The sequence below is a fragment of the Corvus moneduloides genome, chromosome 11, assembly GCF_009650955.1.
Source record: "Corvus moneduloides isolate bCorMon1 chromosome 11, bCorMon1.pri, whole genome shotgun sequence".
Classification (NCBI taxonomy): domain Eukaryota; kingdom Metazoa; phylum Chordata; class Aves; order Passeriformes; family Corvidae; genus Corvus; species Corvus moneduloides.
In genome coordinates this window covers 15,607,812-15,626,037 of record NC_045486.1, presented here as the reverse complement: position 1 = coordinate 15,626,037, position 18,226 = coordinate 15,607,812, and the positions used below count along the sequence as shown (strand labels likewise).

The following is an 18,226-nucleotide window of genomic DNA, read 5'->3' as shown; positions in this document are numbered from 1 at the left end:
CGCGGAGAGGCGGCTCCCCCTCATTGTGCCCGCCATCTTGCGGCTCCGGCGGCGCCGCGCGGGGCACCCTGGGAACGGGGTGTTGTGTGGGGAGGGGGAGCGTGCGCATGGGCTGCTGGGACGGGGGAGGGCGGGGTGTCCCGTGCCCAGCGGCCATATTGAGTGTGGCAGGAATGGCAGAAAGGCCTGCGCTCTCCTGGCCCGCCGTGGCTGTCAGCGTCTGTCACCATTCCCGCCGCTTCCGGGGCCCGAGGTGGGAAGGGGCGGCGCAGGGCAGGGCTGGGCGGCTGTGGCGGGGTCGGGGTTCATTGCCAGTTCAGTACCCGCCCGCCCGTCCGTGCCTATTGTGGGGTCGGGGGGAGGGGGAGGGTTGAGGGCATGACGTCATCCCGTAGAGCGGGAATGGCTTCGCGCGGCGGGAGCGCGTCACTTCCGGTGCCGGGCTGGGCGGGCGGCCTCGCGTTGCTCTGGGCCGTGAGGGGCCGCGGGAGCCCTGGGACAGCCTCACCTCACGCGGGATATTCCCCATATTGTGTCGATTTAAGGCGGTTTTCGGAGTTTCCAGTGGAAACTAGAGAGAAATGCAGCCGGCTGAACATGAACCCAGACGTGCCCAGGTGGCCAAGAAGGCCAGTGGCATCTGGCCTGTATCAGCAATAGTGTGGCCAGCAGGACCAGGGCAGTGGTTGTCTCACTGTACTGGGCACTGGTGAGGCCACACTCTGTGTCCAGTTCTGGGCCTCTCAATTCAGGAAGGAGATTGAAATACTGGAGCAGGTCCAAAGAAGGGCAACAGAGCTGGGGAAGGGTTTGGAGCACAAGTGACGTGAGGAGCGGCTGAGAGAGCTGGGGGTATTTACCCTGGAGAAAAGGAGGCTCAGGGGTGACCTTTTCGCTCTCTACAACTCCCCAACAGGAGGTTGTAGCTGGGTGGGGGTTGGCCTCCCAGGATGAGAGGACACAGCCTCAAGCTGTGCCAGGAGAGGTTTAGGTTGGACATCAGGAGGAATTTCTTTACAGAAAGGGGGCTGAGACATTGGAATGGGCTGCCCAGGGAGATGGTGGAGTCACTGTCCCTGGAGGTCTTCAAGGAAAGGCTGGATGTGGCACTCGGTGCCATGGTCTGGTTGACACTGTGGTGTTGGGTTGTAGGTTGGACTTGATGTCTCAGGGTTCTTTTCCAAGACAGTTGATTCTGTGGTTCTGTGAAATCATTTATGGGGCACACATGCTGTGCCAGCCTCTCGGCAGAGCCTGGCAGGAACAGCCTCTGGACAGCCCAGGGCAGCCAGGGAGCATCAGTCAGCTCCCCCTCCTTTGAAAATACACTGTGAACACTTTATCACCCTTCCCCTCCTCCTTTCAGTCCAGCTGTTGCACATTTTTATTTCCCAGTATTTTTTTATTCCTCTAAAAGCTTGTTGGCAGTACTACAGGAACATCACAGCTATAGCACCGTGTTCCTACACCACATAAGCTCTCAGGTAGAGGTGGGCAGCACACATTTAAGCCTTTGAGAAGCACACTGTGGCTTTTCAGGCTGCTGCTCCAGTACACACACCTTGGAACTGCTTTTTTCTATCACGAATCCTGATGACACGCTCAGTGTGCAAGTTTTTGTGTATTTCTTACCTTAAAAAGCTGTTCTTGGAGTATAAGAGTTGCTGTGAGAATCTCACCCCGCAAAGTTTTCTGCTATTTTACATTTACAACACCAGCAGATCTTCTTGTCATTTTGGTCACCCAGAAACTCAGAATTAAAAGAAAAATAATAAACCGTAGATGCCTTCCTGAACGTTAATTGCATTTCCTTTCACAGTGTCCAGCATAGAGTTTGATTTTGCGTTTGGATCCTGTTGCCCTCCTGTGGTCAAACCTCGGCAAGTCCTGTTAAAGCTCTGCACGTCGTTCAAACAGGCTGAATTATTTTGTGTGCATGTCTGATTTAGTTAAATACTACTTTTCTCAGATTCCTTGCCCTTGCTGTTTGCCTGCTGGAGCTCCCCGTTGCATGTTTAGAGATCTCACACAACTCATCTTTTCACGCTGCGGTAGGACTGGCTCCTCAGAATGAGTTTCCTTTTTTTACTTTGAAACAAAGTCAAACTTTCACACCAGAGTCCAGGGATACTCAAAACACACCCTCATTACTCCTGAGGGTCTTGGGGTCAGCTGCCCCTTTGTTAGGCCAGTTCAAAACCCAAAACTGGTTTTTGTGTGGTGAGAGGTTTTAGAAAAGCTCGGAATGTCGTGCCTCCTGCACACTCTAAATTGCAGGATCAAAGCCTGGATTATCTCCTGCAGGCCCGGGAGGTGACTCACCAATAACATCATAAGACAATTTACTTCAAAACACCTACAATACTTAGCTAAGTTTTAGAGTTGTATAACACCGTGGGTTGTTGATTTGATATTTTGTCACTTCCTTTTTATTCTTCTGCCTTTCTTCCTAATCGTTGGAACCTAGTTTGTCAGTTTATACCAAGCTGGAATTTAGCTGGCAGGATAATTGAATCTCCTAGAAAAATGTCATATTAAGTAGGAATTATGGATAATGCCCCTGCAAAATTAGTTAATGGAAAAAATGTTTAATTGCTGCTTGAGTAATATCGATCAAATGCAGTTATTCTACCTATGCATTTCTGTATTAGATACCACTGGAACCTGCACAATACCGGAACTTGTGCTTGCTCAGCAGCAAAAATTCACACTTCTCCCTACGGAGTGTCCTGAGGTTTCTGTGGGCCCTGACCTTGAGTTTATCACGGTTCCTCTGGAAGGTGCCTCCATCAGCAGCTCCCCCAAATTAAGCGCTCTGTGCTACTCTCTGGGTCACTAGTGAAGCCATGGGGTGACACGAACCCCAGCAGAGTCCCTGTTGATTACCAGATGTCAGCTGGACCCCGAGCCACTGCTTTCTGCCCTCTGAGCCCAGTGGTCAGGCTGGTTTCCAGCGGGGCTGGCTGTGATTGCCCAGCCCACCCGCCAGTGTGCTCACGGGAATGATGTCAAAAACCTCAGCAAAGTCCAGGCAGTTCACATCTGCTGCTTTCCACATTCCCCACAGCCTCTTGTCTCAGCCCAGAGGGCAGCTGTAATTGTCATCCTGTGACTGATTAAGATTCCTGGCTCTTTCTCCTCTTATGTTATTTCCAACTGAGGAGCTCATAATTTTCTGCTATTAATCCCAAAGACCATGACCTTGTATTTCGCAGCACTGAATTTCAACCCCTTTCTACTATTCCAGTCCTCAAGGCTCGCAGCTTTTCATCTTCTCTAGAATACTGTGATCCTTCCCTGTATTTTAAATGACTCTCATCTTTGATGGCAAGTTGTCTCAGAATAGGGAGTTTGAGAAATTACAGCATGAAAGGAAGTAGACTTGGCATGGGCTTGGCTTCAGGGTAGTGGTGTTCTGTGTTGAGCTACAGAAGAATTTTTAGTGAAACATTTTTCTTCCTTGCAATCCCCAGTGCATGGGAAAATCATTTCCAAAAGGTATATAGGGAGTGAAGGGAGTGTGACCTAGAAAAACTAGTAAGATGCATATGTCAAATCCAGTTAATTTTTTTTTTTTTGCTAATGATTCTGATCTATATATATAAAATGCTGAACAGAACACTTATCTTCCCTGTGTTTGGCCTTAAGCCACACTTCCCATCAAAGGCAAAGAGACCCTGTTGACACTTTCCTGGTGAGTAAATCAGTCATGAGAGCAACATATTTCTTTTCCAAGCAACATAGAGAAAGCCATGTATTGGAAACTAGGACTCCTGGGTTTCCCAGAGCTCAGCATATTCTTAAAACAAAGGTATCCAGGCTCCATCCTACTTTCTCCTGTGCCTGCCTGGCAAACCCTCTGCTCTCATCATACTGCTGCTGTCCACCCTTATCCTCTTTCCCACTTATGGATGCAGGAGCACTGCAGTGAGTGGGGGCAAAGGGCCTTTCACCCTGTCCCTGCACACCCACTTCATAGCTGCCCATCCTTGCTGCAGATGTTTTCTTTTTTACCAAACGCGAATGAGGCGGTGCAGTAATTTTATGCAAATCCATGTGCAGATTAAAAAATTAATCAAATTCTGAAATTTTCATTTAAAGAGATTAGTCTTGAAAAATCCCCCCTCTAATCCTCCCAGAATAGTCACTTGGAACAAGACTTCACTGGTTTGTTTCCCTCCTGGGTTCAGTGCATCTCCTGGAAAATTTTCTTGTAATGCTTTTGGGACCGTGTGGAGCAGCAAGCTTGGGTTTGAGCAGGGCTCACCAGGCAAATTAAAGTTGATATATCAAATGATAGCGAAGATGTGTCAGTAAGTGGGAACGGGGGAGTTTAAGGCAGTAAAATCTCCACTCCATTGTACTTGATAGGTAAATTCCCCTGGTGATGCAGGAGAAATGGAAGCAGGGAGCCTTGGTGAGTCTGTCAGTAATTTACATGCCGAGAGGCCAGAAAAAAGTCGTGCAGCAAGAAAAACGAGGAGCAAGAGACACTGCTAAAACTTGCTGTGTCTGGGAGTTTACTACTGTAATCTGTCTTTTAGAGCTTGAGCTCAAAATTATCCTCGAACAATTGGGGTTTGATCCAGTGCCATCTCAAATATTTTCCTAGCCCCTCAGGGATTTTGAAGTTGACCCTGTACAAGGTGGGCCAGCCACCAGTCCTGGAGGAAATCCAGAGGCATCCTGATGGCATTGAAGCTAAAGTAACTTAGATCCCTGAAGTTCTCAGTTAAACCAGACATTCTGGCACAGCATCCTCTGATCTCACAACACCTGAAAAGCTCAGGATGTGCATATGGTTGGGTTGGCCTGCAACAAGCTCTATTGCCCCGACTTCAAAAAAAGCCACAAGCCCAAGATGCAAATCCTTGAGCAAACCTCCAACCACAGCACCTGGAATAGCTCAGCTCTGCCCAGTGATGGCAGACTGGCCCCTAGAAAGGAGTATTTTTCTGGCTTTCAAGTACCTGCCATGGAGTGAGGTGCTGGCTCATTTTTCTCACTGCATGGGCGCGGCCAGCTCATTTGTTCACTGTTTTCCTCCCCAGTGTGACTCCAAGTTTATGGCTCGGACTCTGCCCTGCTACGTCCATGCTTTTGGTCTCTTGCCACTATCCAATTTACTTGGCAGCTTTACCACATTTCTGCCCCTACTGCTGGATTGTTTCTGTCTCCCTCTGACTTTGGCTCCTTGCCTACAGAATTGCTTTAATTAAAAAGTTAATGAAAGGTAATGCAAACGAGCATTTTGCCTGTATTTTATCACAGTCCAGCTCCTTTCCCTCCCTCTTTCCCAGAGAAGGTGAAAATGAGAAGCTGGGGGTTTGCTGCTTTTTGGTGTGAGAGATAACAGTGGAAATTTCTACAGGCTTAGGAGGAGCCCTCTGAAGAAAGGGCTTATAATGGTGTGCGTAGATTATAATAAGTGCGTAGATTATTCATCAATGAAAGCTGAGGAAGTTTTCATTTAAAGGGGCTTAATCTAAACCCCTTACAATCCTCCAGCTCTCTTTGGAACAGGCAATTCTTAGCATCATTTTCATCCTAAGCTTACTGCAAACTTACAGAAAACTTTTCCAAAAGACTGTCTATATCCCAACTCCAAATTATACCAACCAGGGACAAAGGGAAGGTGTGAAACCTGAACCCCACTCCTGCCTATAGCATGTCACCTTATATCCGTATAGAAGAGGGCTCATTCATCCCTAGGTGATTTTCCTGAGAAACTGGGAAACTAAGATTAGTGCGCGAAGCAATATGAGTCACATCATCAGCCCCTTCTCCCAGCCCAGATTCCTCCCAGCCAGCAGTGGGAAGAGGAAAATGCAGGGATGTGAGGGTGTAATTTCCCCTCATGCAATATGTAGCAGCTAACAGGCAATTACACCACTTCTAAACCCACCATCTGGGGGGGGAGCCTGAGAGCTGCCATTTGGGTTATTTTTCTTTCCACAACTGCCTGTGTTTTGGGGTGATATTCAGTTCTCTCGATCTTGTTTTTAAAGCCTTAGTAAAATGAGTGGGAGTTTTATTTTTTGCTGATATCTACAGTGGATTTCATAGCACTGATTTATAGCTGTTCCCTGATGACATTTAGTACCCAGTGCCTGAGACTGTATAAATAAATTACATAAAAACAGATTTGTGGTATCATTAGCAGCACCCCCATTCCAAGGGGAGCCTCCAGTGAGCCTGTGTGTCTAATCAGAGCTGACAAGGAGCAGAGTCACACACTGAGACATCCAAAGCACATGGATCTGTGCCAAATTCAGCTCTCTGTTGCATTGGTATAAAGTTGGATAACCTCTGATTGCAAGGGGGTTTTACACTCTGTTTACTCTGCCTTTATACCTGTGCTCTCAGATCAGTGCCAGGCAGTGGACCCAAAAATCCCGAGAAGCAATGGAAAGGCACTTGCTGACTTGCACAGACTCTGGATCAGGCCTCGATGGTTAAAATATAATCTGAGTTCAGAGTGCAGAAAACAGATTACATGCCTGCTATTGTACTGAAATGCTTTCCAGAGTAAGCATTAGCAGTATGTACACAAGTGCCAGATGAATTACGCTGGCATTTAGTTTTTCCAGCTCCAGTAGGAGAGGATTGCTTTTAAAGAACTCACGTCTGCTGTGTCGTGTCTGGAGCTGGAGCTGAACGGGGCTGCCAGGAGGGCACGTGTGACAGGAGCCACGGTTGCAGGTCTGGTTGTGCTCAATTCCTCCGGGCTTCAGGGTCAGCCGTGCACAGAAACATCAAGGCAGAGACAAAGCCTGTTAAAAACTTTGGGGCTTTATTTTCTTAAACTCCCCAGGCTCCATTTAAGCTTTTTTCTGCAGCCATTCCTGCAAACCCTGTATGGAAGCTCAGACGAGGTGACCTGGGGTGTGATGCACCTCTGCTTTGTAGCACCTTCCTCCGATTGCACTGTGCTGCCAGGTGAATCAGACACCTGCTGGGAGCAGAGATGCTTATCTCGGTGCCTGAGAGGTGCACAGCTGACTTCACTGCGGTCAGCACAGTTACCCTGGCCCTCACTGAAGTGGGGTCAGTGGTTTAAACCGCTGGCAGCATCAGCTGCCGTGAAGTTTAAGAGTCTGGTAACAAAGTGGTCGGGGCACCCTGTCTTTTGTTCTCCTAGCTCCTCGTGGTTGAAAAGCCAGTCTTTCTGACCAGCACCTAAAGGGAGTACAGATAGGTAGTTAATCTGCCTTGGCTTTTGCCTTTAAAATCTGTTCTCCTAAGCATTAAATCGTTTACTGTTAGCCTTGTTCTTAAGGGTCTTTTCCCACTTCAGTGATTCTTGGGGTTCTTTCTCTGACAAACCTTTGATTCTCCATATGGCCTTACCTACAAGTCCCTTGTCCAAAGATTTCAGAATGTGCCCAAGTTTCAGTGCCTTAGAAGGTGTAAGGGGTTTTTCTGTAGATCCTTTGGGTCCCTGCAGCAAAATAAGGCAGATTTAGACTCAGAGGAGCTGTTGAAAAGCTTGTCCAGCTTAATGATTAACACCTTGCAATGCTATGGGAGTGTCAGGACAAATAGACCTCTGGACTCCTGAGCTCTCCTAAAAGAAGCCCTTGGACAAAACACATCCGCTTACTAGAGAGAGGATTAACTCTCTCAGGTCATTTCAATGGGTCTGTGATCAAGTGTGTCACTTGGACTGCTTCAGCCTCCTGGCATCCTTCCTGAAATGCCATGAGCAGGAGAGATGCAGATTACAAGGATCTTTGATCCTCAGAAACCAGCAGTGAACTTGCTGCCAGTTAACAGAAGGAAGGAGAAATGCTGGGAGGGAATGAATGTGTGTTTGCTGGCAGGGGCTGCCTTTCCTCTGTCAAGACAAGTATCTGCCCTTGAGCAGCTGAGATCTTTTGGTCCATGCACAGATCTGTTGCATATAATGCTAATGCTCTGTGGAGAACAGCTCAAATGGGCTTTCACAGACACGGCTGGCAACTTTACTTGGATATGTAGTCTTATTTGGGCTCTAAATCTGATTTTAATGGATAATGAGGACTAGAAGAGAAAGGTAAATGAAGCCTGGTGTTAATTTGCTGTTTGGTGAGGAAACCTCATTACTGGTCTCTCTGTGGCCACCAGCAGCGAGGGATGAGGCAGCCAGCAAGGCTGTTGTTTCTCCTCAGTCCATGTCTGATGCTGCAGGGACACATGGGGCAATGCACAGCCAGAGGATGAGATCAGCATTTGGCTAGCATTGAGGAAGGGAGTTAATGTAGTGAAAAGCTGTTCCACCCAGATGCCCTGCTCTCTCCGGGACAGAGAGCAGCTTCCACAGTTTGGAAAGGTGTCAAATGCTAAGCAAATAGAAATGATGGCTTGCCAGTGGCAAAGCTACAGTGATGGAGAAGCTGGCTGGCAGAGCTCGCCTTCCCTGCAGAAGGTGATGAGATTGCAGGGGAATCACAAGCTGACAGGTAGTTTGAATGTGACACTGTCCTTCCCTTCATCCTGCCTGGGGAAAAGTTAGAAAATGCTGCTCATATGGCACCTTAATCTAGGGGAAACAGGAGCTAGAGTTCCATGGTTCATGTTTTGACCTCTCTGTTCTTTCTGTGACAGCCCTGTCTCTTCTACTAGCAAAAATGTTCACTCTCCCTTGCAGGTTGGAGGCTGCTGGCTGTCCCAGCCCTTGAGGCCTTGCCAGTGCTGGCAGAGAGTGCACAAGCCCACCCCACAAGGCAGAGTGGCTCAGCCCTGCCAGCCTGTGTACCATGTCTCTCCGCGAGCACGCGCTGTCCCTGTTCCGTGGCGCCGTGGGCACCGTCCGCCCGGCTCCCATGCTGAAGAGGGCTCTGAAGCTCCAGGGAGATGGGTGCCCTCAGCTGCTGGTGAAGGGCCAGGCCTTTCCAGTGAAGAGGGATCTGTACCTGGTGGGTTTTGGAAAAGCTGTGCTGGGGATGGCCGCAGCAGCAGAAGAGATCCTGGGAGACCACCTCACTCGGGGCATCATCAATGTGCCGCTAGGGATCCAGGAGAGCCTGCAGCGAGCAGGAATGCAGTAAGGACTGTTTCTGGACAATTCTGGGGAGCAGGAAGGAGGGGTGTAGGCTGCTGGATTTGTCCTCTGTGAGATGTTTCTGAGAACACCTTAAGTCCTTTCCAGCTGTCCTTGTGCTGTTGCCCACCCTGTCAACCCCACCGCTCTCATCTTCAACCACCATCACGTCCCAGTGACACCAGTGACACAGCCCACCTCTCGTGCTGGTAGTGCTGCCTCTCCAGCTATGGGGAACACTCAGCAAAGGCCATCTCCCTGTCCTGGTCACTCACTGCATGCCACTGGTACACCAGGCACCCGCAGGTGACAGCCTGGCTGCCTGTGTGGGTGCACAGATCCGTGGTGTGATTGCCTCTCTTACCTCACCAGGGAGATGCTGCTGAAGCCACACAGCAAAATCCAGGTCATTGAAGGCGCCAAGAACAACCTCCCAGACACAGAGGCTCTGAAGGGAGCAGCTGCCATCCAGGAGCTGGCTGAGGGTCTGACTGCAGATGACCTGCTCCTTGTGCTCATCTCAGGTAGAGTGGGGATCCCAGAGAATGGGATCTGCTGAGGGTCCCCAGCTGCCTGCCCACCCACAGCCGTGCAGCAAGGGAGCACTGTGCTGTGCCAGCCCCTTCAGCATGGACGCTTGCACCTCTGATTTTTCCTCCCTCTTCTGCCATCCTTTCTCCAGGGATGCAGCAAGAGACAGCACAGGGCTTCCTGCTGCTGCAGTGGACACGCCTCCCAGCACTGGAAAGAGGCTGAGCTGCACAGGTTGGGTCCTGCCATTGTGCCACCACAGTGAAGTGGCACCTCTGGGCCCAGCCTGGCAGCTGTTCTCACCTCTTGGCAAGGAGGCACTTTCCTCCTGCCCCCTCCTTACATTTGGGGATGCAGACTTGGAGAAGCAAGCACTTGGTGGACTTGCATGCTCTGAATTTGTGCAGGAGTGTGTGTCTGAAAGCTGAAATTTGGGACTGACCTTTCCCAGGGCTTGGCTCCTTCCCAGCCAATGGAAATGAGGCCTCCAGGTACCACACAGTAAGCTGCCTGCCTTGCAGGAGCAGCCCTGCACACCCCCAGGGCCTGGCTGCTGGCCCCCAGGCTGTCCCCAGATCCAGGGCTGTGTAAGAAGGTGCATCAGAGGGATGCAGTGACATCACCTCATCCTGAGCTCAGTGGGTGTGACAGGGCAAAAGCATGCAGGGGCTGAGAGCAGCTCTGCAGAACTGCCTTGGTCTTCTCTGCTCAGTGTTTATTCCTCTGTGGATGCTGAAGCCTGATCCAGTACAGAGAGAGCAGTGCCATTAGGCAAACACCCAAGTGATTGGAAGCTAGCTATGCTTTCTGGGGATTCCCCTGAGCTTCCTCCTGTCTTTTGGCTACAGGGATCTCCAAGAGACTCCTCAGCCCTTCAGGGAGCTGGTACAGGATCTCCCCGTGGCTGTGACTCCCTATGCATGTGCACTCCCACACAGCAGCCGGTCCCCAACTGCTCCTGCCTCTCAGCTAGATCCCTGGCTATTGACTGAAACGCAAGCATTTGCATTTGTTTTTCTTGCTCATCATGTTTTATTGATGCTGATTTGTCTCAAACCTCTGAGCAGCCTTTGCATTTTGACAGTAGCTTTCAGCTGTACTTCTGTGCGTGTTCACTCTCTGCACAGACCTTGCTCTTTTCTCCTCTGTGTTTTCCATCCATTCCACTTTTCCATTAGAACCTTGCCTTCTTTTCCACATTTCCAATGCCTGCTTGTATCAGACAGAATTCCCATCAGTGAAGCTATCACCCTGGACTCTGGGTGTGCTTTGTCCTTTGCATTACTGTCCCCCCTTTTCTTTCCTCCCAGGCCTAGATGAGTGCAGTTCAGCACTTTCCAATCTTGCTGCATCCCTAGCCAGTGTTTTTACACACTATCCTGAATAAATGGAGCCACCAAAGCAGGCAGTGTCCCCATGTGCCCAGCACTGACTGCAGTGTGAGCTGTGGAGGCCGTGCTCCCTGCTCACCCACCCAGGCAGCCATTGCATATCAGTGTGAGGACCCACTTGTAGCCCAGTGCAGAGGTGAGGGTAGTTGCTGTCCCTCTTCTGTCATCCCCACAACACTGCAGGCTTGTGGTGCCCCCATCCAGCCAGGCTCACACTGCCTGGGTGAAGTGTAGCTGACTGCAGAGAGTGCAGGACAGCAGTAAATAAAACCCATTGGTGAAGATGACTGAATTCTCCAGAGATGTTAGCTTAGGTCCCCAATCACCTCTGCCTTCCCTCCAGACACTGGTGAGGGAAGAGAAAAGGTTCAAGCCTTGCTCTCCTTTGTCCTCCTTTTCCTTCTATCCTGACATCCTTACCATCTCTTCTGCATCCTAGGGGGTGGATCAGCCCTACTGCCTGCTCCCATCCCTCCCATGCTCCTTGAAGAGAAGGAGAAACTCACAAAGCTATTGGCTTCCCAAGGAGCTGCCATACAGGAGCTGAACATTGTCCGGAAGACTCTGTCCGTGCTGAAGGGTGGAGGGCTGGCCCAGCTGGCACATCCTGCACGGGTAACCAAGGGAAAGCCCCTGCTTGCCCAGAGATCACCCATCTACCCTCAAAATAGAGGTTTAATCAACTTGCAAGGTTTTTCTCTATACTGAGTGAACTCTGCACGCTGTTTTGGGGCCCTCTGGCTGAGGTTTCACTAAGGACCGAAACTCTCAGGGAGACAGAGATGGAAGAGTGGGAATTCAGACTTGGGAAACACCAGCCATCCCATCACGCCACTCTCTGCAGACCACAGCCCACACCCAGCAGGCACTTCCAAGTGTTGGTGCTTCAGCACAGCACTTTCAAGGCTGACTCTGACCCTTGGCTCCCCTGGGGGCTGTTCTCAGCGTGTGCCATTGCTGAATCCACACTGGGTTGGGCCTGACAAGTGCAGTGTCACAGGCTACATCTTCCAACATGATGGTCCAACTTCAAAGGGGACTGCAAATCTGTGGGTTTGAGAAGGGCAAAGTGACACTCACAGGTCCATAAAATAAAAATAGTCACAAACCTACCCTGTTTCCATCTGCTTTGATGTGGGGGTGGCACTCAGATCAGTGCTTATGCCAGGGCTCTTGTGTGGTCACCTGTCTTTGCCTCCTGCAATAATCTGTGGGCATTTCTTTCCACAGGTGGTGAGTCTCATCCTGTCTGACGTGATAGGTGACCCCCTGGACATCATAGCAAGTGGGCCCACTGCTGCCAGCTCCCACAGTGTCCAAGACTGCCTTCAGATACTCACCAAATACAACCTACTGCACAACCTGCCCAAGTCAGTGGAAACGGTCCTCTCCAGCTCTCCCACCAAGCCCACTGCTCCAGAAAACTACTCCCACGTTTCCAACATCATCCTTGGGTCAAACACACTGGCTTTGGAAGAGGCCAAACACCAGGCCGAGGGCCTGGGCTATGCAGCTCTGGTCCTGAGTGCAGCAGTCCATGGGGAAGTCGGCCGTGTTGCCACGCTGTACTGCCAGCTGATCCAGCTGCTCTGCCTGGGCTTCGCCGGCCTCGGAGACGGGCCCCTGAGTGACGAGCTGAGGGGGAATCTCCTGCAGCTGGCAGCAGAGCTACAGATCCCAGGTTTGGAGCTTGATGAGTTTCTACAGGCCCTGCGAGGATTAGGGCCTGACAGACCAGTCTGCATCCTGGCCGGTGGAGAAACCACAGTCCAGCTCCAAGGAACCGGCAAGGGAGGGAGAAACCAGGAGCTGGCCTTGCGTGTGGCACTGGGGCTGCACAGGGCTCAGGCCTGCACAGGAGCCAGCAGCCCCCAAGGGAGGTGTGAGATCCTCTTCCTCAGCGGGGGAACAGACGGGCAGGACGGGCCAACGGAGGCAGCAGGAGCCTTCTGCAGCCCAGGGCTGGTGGCTGAGGCGCTTCAGGAGGGCTTGGATGTGGAGGCCTTTCTCAGGAACAACGACTCCTACACGTTCTTCAGCCACTTCCAAGGTGGGCATCACCTCCTGGTGACAGGCTTGACAGGCACCAATGTCATGGACATCCAGGCCATTTTAATTAGAGCCATGGAGAGATCATGAGAGCTCCCTCTGCAGATATCCAGATGCAGTTAATTAGGAGCAGGAGTATATGAACGCACCAATGCTGCAGACAAATGCAAACTACTTAAATGACGGCTCACTGTCGAGGCTGCTACTGTCCTTGACAGAAACAATCCACTAATTAGACACGAGTGGATGTCCACAGCAAAAACAAGCACTTATAATTGGGGGGATCAGAGGAAGGTAAGAGGTCACATTACAGACAAGGAGACTGGATTTAAGACTTGTGACTGCTTCAACTGTAGTTAATTTAAGAGTGTGGGGAAGTTGAGGCTGTGGCATGGTTACCAGGGAGAGCCCTTGATGCACTGTTGTACTTCCAGTGCTCCCAGCTCAAGAGCAGCTCAGCAGTGGGGTTTTAGGGGTTCACTAGAGCAAATTACAGTGACTGAAGGATGTAAAAGCAATAACAGCAAGGCCTGCTCACCTGAGGCATGGAGGTGCTGGGGGAGTGTGGTGGGAAGGGGACTCCAGCACCCGCCCCACATGCCAGAACAGTGCCCTACAGCTCTTCCCACACCAGGGTACTGAGGTGACAGAGACCCCAAGCCCAGCAGGATGCACACCTAGGACTGTGGCTAAGAAGCACATTGGCAGAGAGAAGTTCTTGATACTGGCTGGGTGACACAAGCAGTGCACAGTGACAAAGAGGATGACATACCTTCACTGTGCAGTGTAAGGATGGGGACGAATGAAGGGCAGTGACAAGCCAGCCGAGTGGAGTCCTCCTCCAGCTTCCTTCCCTCCACAGGAACATCTTCCCTGCTGGTCCCTGTTGGGAAAGCCTCCGTGCCAGCAGCATGTATGCTATGAGCTTTCATGGTGTTTTCCAGCTGTCTAGAAAACTGTCGTGCATCCAGCCTGAGCCACTGACCTTTCCTCTGCGCTAAGGCAGAAGTCACTGTCATTCTGATTAACTGCTAATTCCACAGAACAAAAGGCAAGGAAACCTTCATGCTCAGCTCTCCTGACCCATGCTGCTGAGCTGATCAAAGGGCAAATCTGCCGGAGCTGTGCTCTGACAGGGAGCTGCTCCCCCCACATGCACGAGGACACAGTGGTTATCACGTTTTTGTCACCTACTGCAGTGTGATATGTGGGAGAGCAGAGATGAGCTTGGTTTCCCAGGACATGGATCTCACAGTGGGGCTGGATTTCAGGAGGGCTTTGCCTGCAGCAACAGGCACACTGACGGTTTGGCTGGATATTCAAAGGACTTCAGCTCAGCAGCCAGTATGACCCAGCACGTCTGACTCCTTTTGAATATCCATCTGTTTGTTACAGAGCCTAAGTGGGAGCTGAGCTCCTTTGAAAATCCAGCTCTAATGTAATAGGACACGCTTGACTCAGACTCTTTCCAGACAGACCGACCTACTCCGTGTGGCTGATCTCATCTCATGACATAAATACACCATTGTGCCACCACCCTGAGTTGTGGTGTCTCACTGAACAGTTGCTCTGCGCCCCACTTCAAGGTGGATCAGAGGGTGGGGTTTTGAGGAGGATGCAAAACCTCCTATTTTGGTTTTGAAGCCAATATCTAACAAGTAGGGATATCAGCAGGACCATCATGGGGCCTGGTGTCGATGCCAGGCTGGCAGCTGGACTGTCTGGGCGACAGCCCAGGCTCAGAGTAAGGCACAACCCTGGGAATTTCAAAACCCCAGTCTTGCCCGGTGGTTTAAACACATCCCCGCATCTCATTTGTCCTCAGAGTCTGAAGGTCTTCTGTAACATGCCTGAACTTGCTCACACTGGCAAACAGCTCCGAGATCTGCTGGGGAAAATCTGCCAAGAGTTATAGAGCTCGCTGTGCCTCTGTAATGTCGGGGGGTGGTTGTGCAGGAGGAGCTGCTTTGTGCTGTGTGTTTTTCTCCGGAGGTCGTTGGCAGGTCGCCTGCTCCATGCCCAGCAGGGCAGCTCCACAGGGGCACTAACACGGGCAGCGATACAGCCAAAAGTCTGGCTGCAGCCAGGATAACTGCCTAAAGCTGGCTCCACAACGTGGGGAATGCTCCCTGGACTATTCTGCTCCAGCAGAATGCAGAGTGACTCCGGTTTCGGGCTGGGGTGCCTGGCAGAAGGGTCACTTCAGCAGTGCCAGCCTGGGCACACTGCCACGGGCCCACCATAACCCCCGGCCACCGCTCTGCCACATTGCTGAGCACCACCCTGGTCCTTGGAGTTGCTGCTTGTGCTGCCTCCCAGTCAAGTTCAGAGGACCTTGGGCTAGTGCTGGCTGGCTTCTCCTGGGAAATGCCTACCTCAGGTAGCCTGAGCATTGTCCTTGCTTCCTGAATGGTGGCTTTTCATAACAATTAAAGAGTGTGTGTTGGGGAGAAGTCTAATAAAAGGTTTGTTGAAAGGATGGATCTATTTGAAGTACATTTCCCATCTACCTTTGCTTGGCTGCCATACATGGATTTTGTTCTTGTCCTTTCTTTCCTAATGAGGAGATAACAGGCCAGGGGGAGGTTCAGCAAGAACACCCAGGCTACAAAAATACTTCTCTGATGCTTCTACCTGGATAACTCAAAGCTCCATTTCCAAAGGGCTGTTTAGGTGGACCTTGGGCAGCTTCTGCCTAGGGACAAAAGGAGCGTTGGAGTGTGTGCAGCCCTCACAGACAAAGCATCATCTTATTCCTCTGGATAGCACTCAGCAGGGAATTGTCTGCTATTGCTCCAGCCCAAATCCAGCTTCCTCTGACCTGCGGTCCCTTCACAAAAGGGCAAAAGGCCCCACACATGAGCCAACATACATTTGGGGCACACTGGTCAGGTTTAGGAGGACTTGTGGGATAACACAAATGTTAAGACACGAGAGCATCCTTACCTGCCTGGTAACAATTTGCATCTGGGCTGGCAGGAGCAATGAGTTTCCCATCTCACTCGAGTGAGTCACCACTGCTGAGCAGGGCTTTGCAGCTTGTCTGTGCCGTCCTGGATGGGATATTGGCCTCGTGGGAGTAAAGCCATGCAAATGAAGAAACCAGAGCGTGGCTGTGGTCACACCAAGCAACCCCAGTGTGTGGGCTCTGCTGGGACCAGCTCCGTGCCGCCCTGGCTCTGGGGTGCTTGTGCCTAAGGAGGAAAGTCACAGAGAGAGTGAGGACAATAAGAGCCACTCAGGCTTGACACTCCCAGTCCCTTCCCTTTTTATCAGAAAAGCAAAACTTTCTACACCAGCCAGACTTCAGGAAGAAGGCAGTTGGGTGAAGATGGCCAGCAGCTCCCTGGCCATATCCCTACACATGGGCAGGGGACACTGGGAGGTAAAAACATGCCCAGATGCTGGGTGGGGAGTGGGTGAACAAAGTCTGGGTGTGTTCAGGGTTGATTTGCTCTCCTAAGTGGGCAGCTCGTAGCCAAACAGTGCTAACAGCCAGGAGAAGTAACAGCGTTATTAACAGCACGAGCTTTTGGCAGTAAATTAAAAATCTTGGCTGCCACCCTTGGCTCTGCTCTTGCCTCTTAGAAGACATTAATATCACAGCTCCCCAGCATTCCCATTATCACTTCATTAAGGATCCAATAATGATAAATGTGGATGGTTTTATTTTGCACGGAGGCTGATTAATGGCCAATAATTCACTAGGTGTTAATGGGGCCCTTCTTTATGGAGGCATTGGAAGGGGCTGCCTTTCATCTCCTCCACAAGCCACGGTTTTCACTATTTTTGCCAATGTGACAGATATAACACAAACCTTGAAAGAGCAGCTGAAGCCTCTTGAGAAACCTTGAAGAGCATTGTGCCTGGGGCAGCCCTTGCTGTCGTGGCCATTCCTCAGCATCTTTTTCCTCTTCTTCCTCTTCCTCCTCCCCTGGGCTGCTGGCAGTGCCTGCACCCAGAAGCTGTTGCCCATCTCCCAGGATAGTCAGGGACAAAACCAAAGCAGCAGATTCCCCAGGGTTGAGCCCACCAGCGCAGTCACCACGGCTCTCCACAGCAGATGTGGTGCAGAACCAGGCTCACTCTTTCAAGGGTGTGCAATGCAAGGAGTGGGCTTGTGCTGGCCTCACCCCAAAGCCGCTTGGCACCCCTCACCTGCATCCCAAGAGGGCTGGGGAGCCTGGGATGCAGGACGGAGTCCAGGCTGAGGCCAGCAATCCTCCTCCAGCACCCCAAGGAACAGCTCTGGTGGCTCCTCCGAGGCCGGCTCCCGTGGCACAGGGGCTGCTCTCCGCCGTAGGACCCCGGCGTATTGCACGGCTTCAATCCCTATATGAAGTGGGATGTATAATCACATAGGAATAAAAAGCCATACAAGACGGCAGGCTGCGAGATGCTCTGTGCTGGGGGACGACGGGACAGTCCCTCTGCAGTGGCTGCCACGGCCCCCGCTGGGATGGAGCCGGACCTCAGGGAACCCCCAGGATTCCCCCCAGCCCCTGTACGGGGTCTGTGGGGAGACACAGAAGGCCTGTATCAAGCAGAGAAGAGAGGCGATGTGTCAGCCAGGAGAAAGCTTGGGAGGCCCCAGAGCTGCTGGAGAGGAGCCCCAGGAGATGTCAGCGCTTGCTCCCAGCTCTCCCAGCTAACAAGGGCCTCCCATCCCAACTCCCTGCTGGGAGCTGTGACAAGACTTGCTCTGTGCTACACCCAGACCTCCTCCCCTCTCACAATCCCCATCCTGGAGCATCACCCTGCAGGAGCTCCTCCAGCCTGGGAACACTCTGCTTGTACCACCATCATCCTTCAAGGCTTTACCAGCCCCACCAAGGCAATGGGTACCACAGCCCTCCAGCACCATCACAGACACCTGGTGAAGGGAGGAAAAGGAGCCAGCCTCCTCCCTGTGGAGGTCAGAGCATCCTTCTCCCCATGAACAGGGAGAGGAGGGCCCGGCAGCTGGAGCGAGCAGTTGCGGGGAGCTGTCAGCACCCAGCTGTCAGAGCCCAAATCCCCTGGCAGCCCATTAGGAGCAGCTCCTGGCTGCCTGCAGGAGCTCTTGACAGGGGGCCAGGCACTGGCGTGAACAAGCGTGGATCCTCCACTAAGGAGGTGGATGTGGGTGGAAGGAAACCAGGGAGCTGCTCCTCCAGTGAGTGCTCACGGAGCAGCACTGGCACAACCCCGTGTTCTGGGGTGGGGGTCAACCAGGGCAGGCTCCGCTGGGAGC

At 51.6% G+C, this 18,226-nt stretch overlaps 1 protein-coding gene and 1 long non-coding RNA gene across 4 annotated transcripts; one reads left to right on the top strand and one right to left on the bottom strand.

The window, feature by feature from the left end:
- The first annotated feature begins 170 nt into the window (after positions 1–170).
- On the top strand, positions 171–15,474 carry GLYCTK (glycerate kinase). Of its 3 annotated transcripts, none has more exons than XM_032120517.1 (5): positions 171–253; positions 8,630–9,025; positions 9,395–9,546; positions 11,384–11,559; positions 12,175–15,474. In XM_032120517.1, the coding sequence occupies exons 2-5, from the start codon at positions 8,739–8,741 to the stop codon at positions 13,081–13,083; spliced, it is 1,524 nt and encodes a 507-aa protein (XP_031976408.1). In that variant the 5' UTR covers positions 171–253; positions 8,630–8,738; the 3' UTR covers positions 13,084–15,474. The 3 variants fall into 3 exon arrangements, with proteins under 3 accessions (XP_031976408.1, XP_031976409.1, XP_031976410.1); XM_032120518.1 differs by lacking the exon at positions 171–253 and adding an exon at positions 4,714–6,702; XM_032120519.1 differs by lacking the exon at positions 171–253 and adding an exon at positions 6,736–7,198.
- On the bottom strand, positions 13,791–17,305 carry LOC116449241. Its single transcript, XR_004242295.1, has 3 exons — positions 16,811–17,305; positions 15,940–16,187; positions 13,791–13,876 (listed from the first exon to the last, which is right to left on the bottom strand). It is a non-coding gene; the product is annotated as an uncharacterized LOC116449241 (long non-coding RNA).
- Between the last annotated feature and the right edge of the window lie 921 nt (positions 17,306–18,226).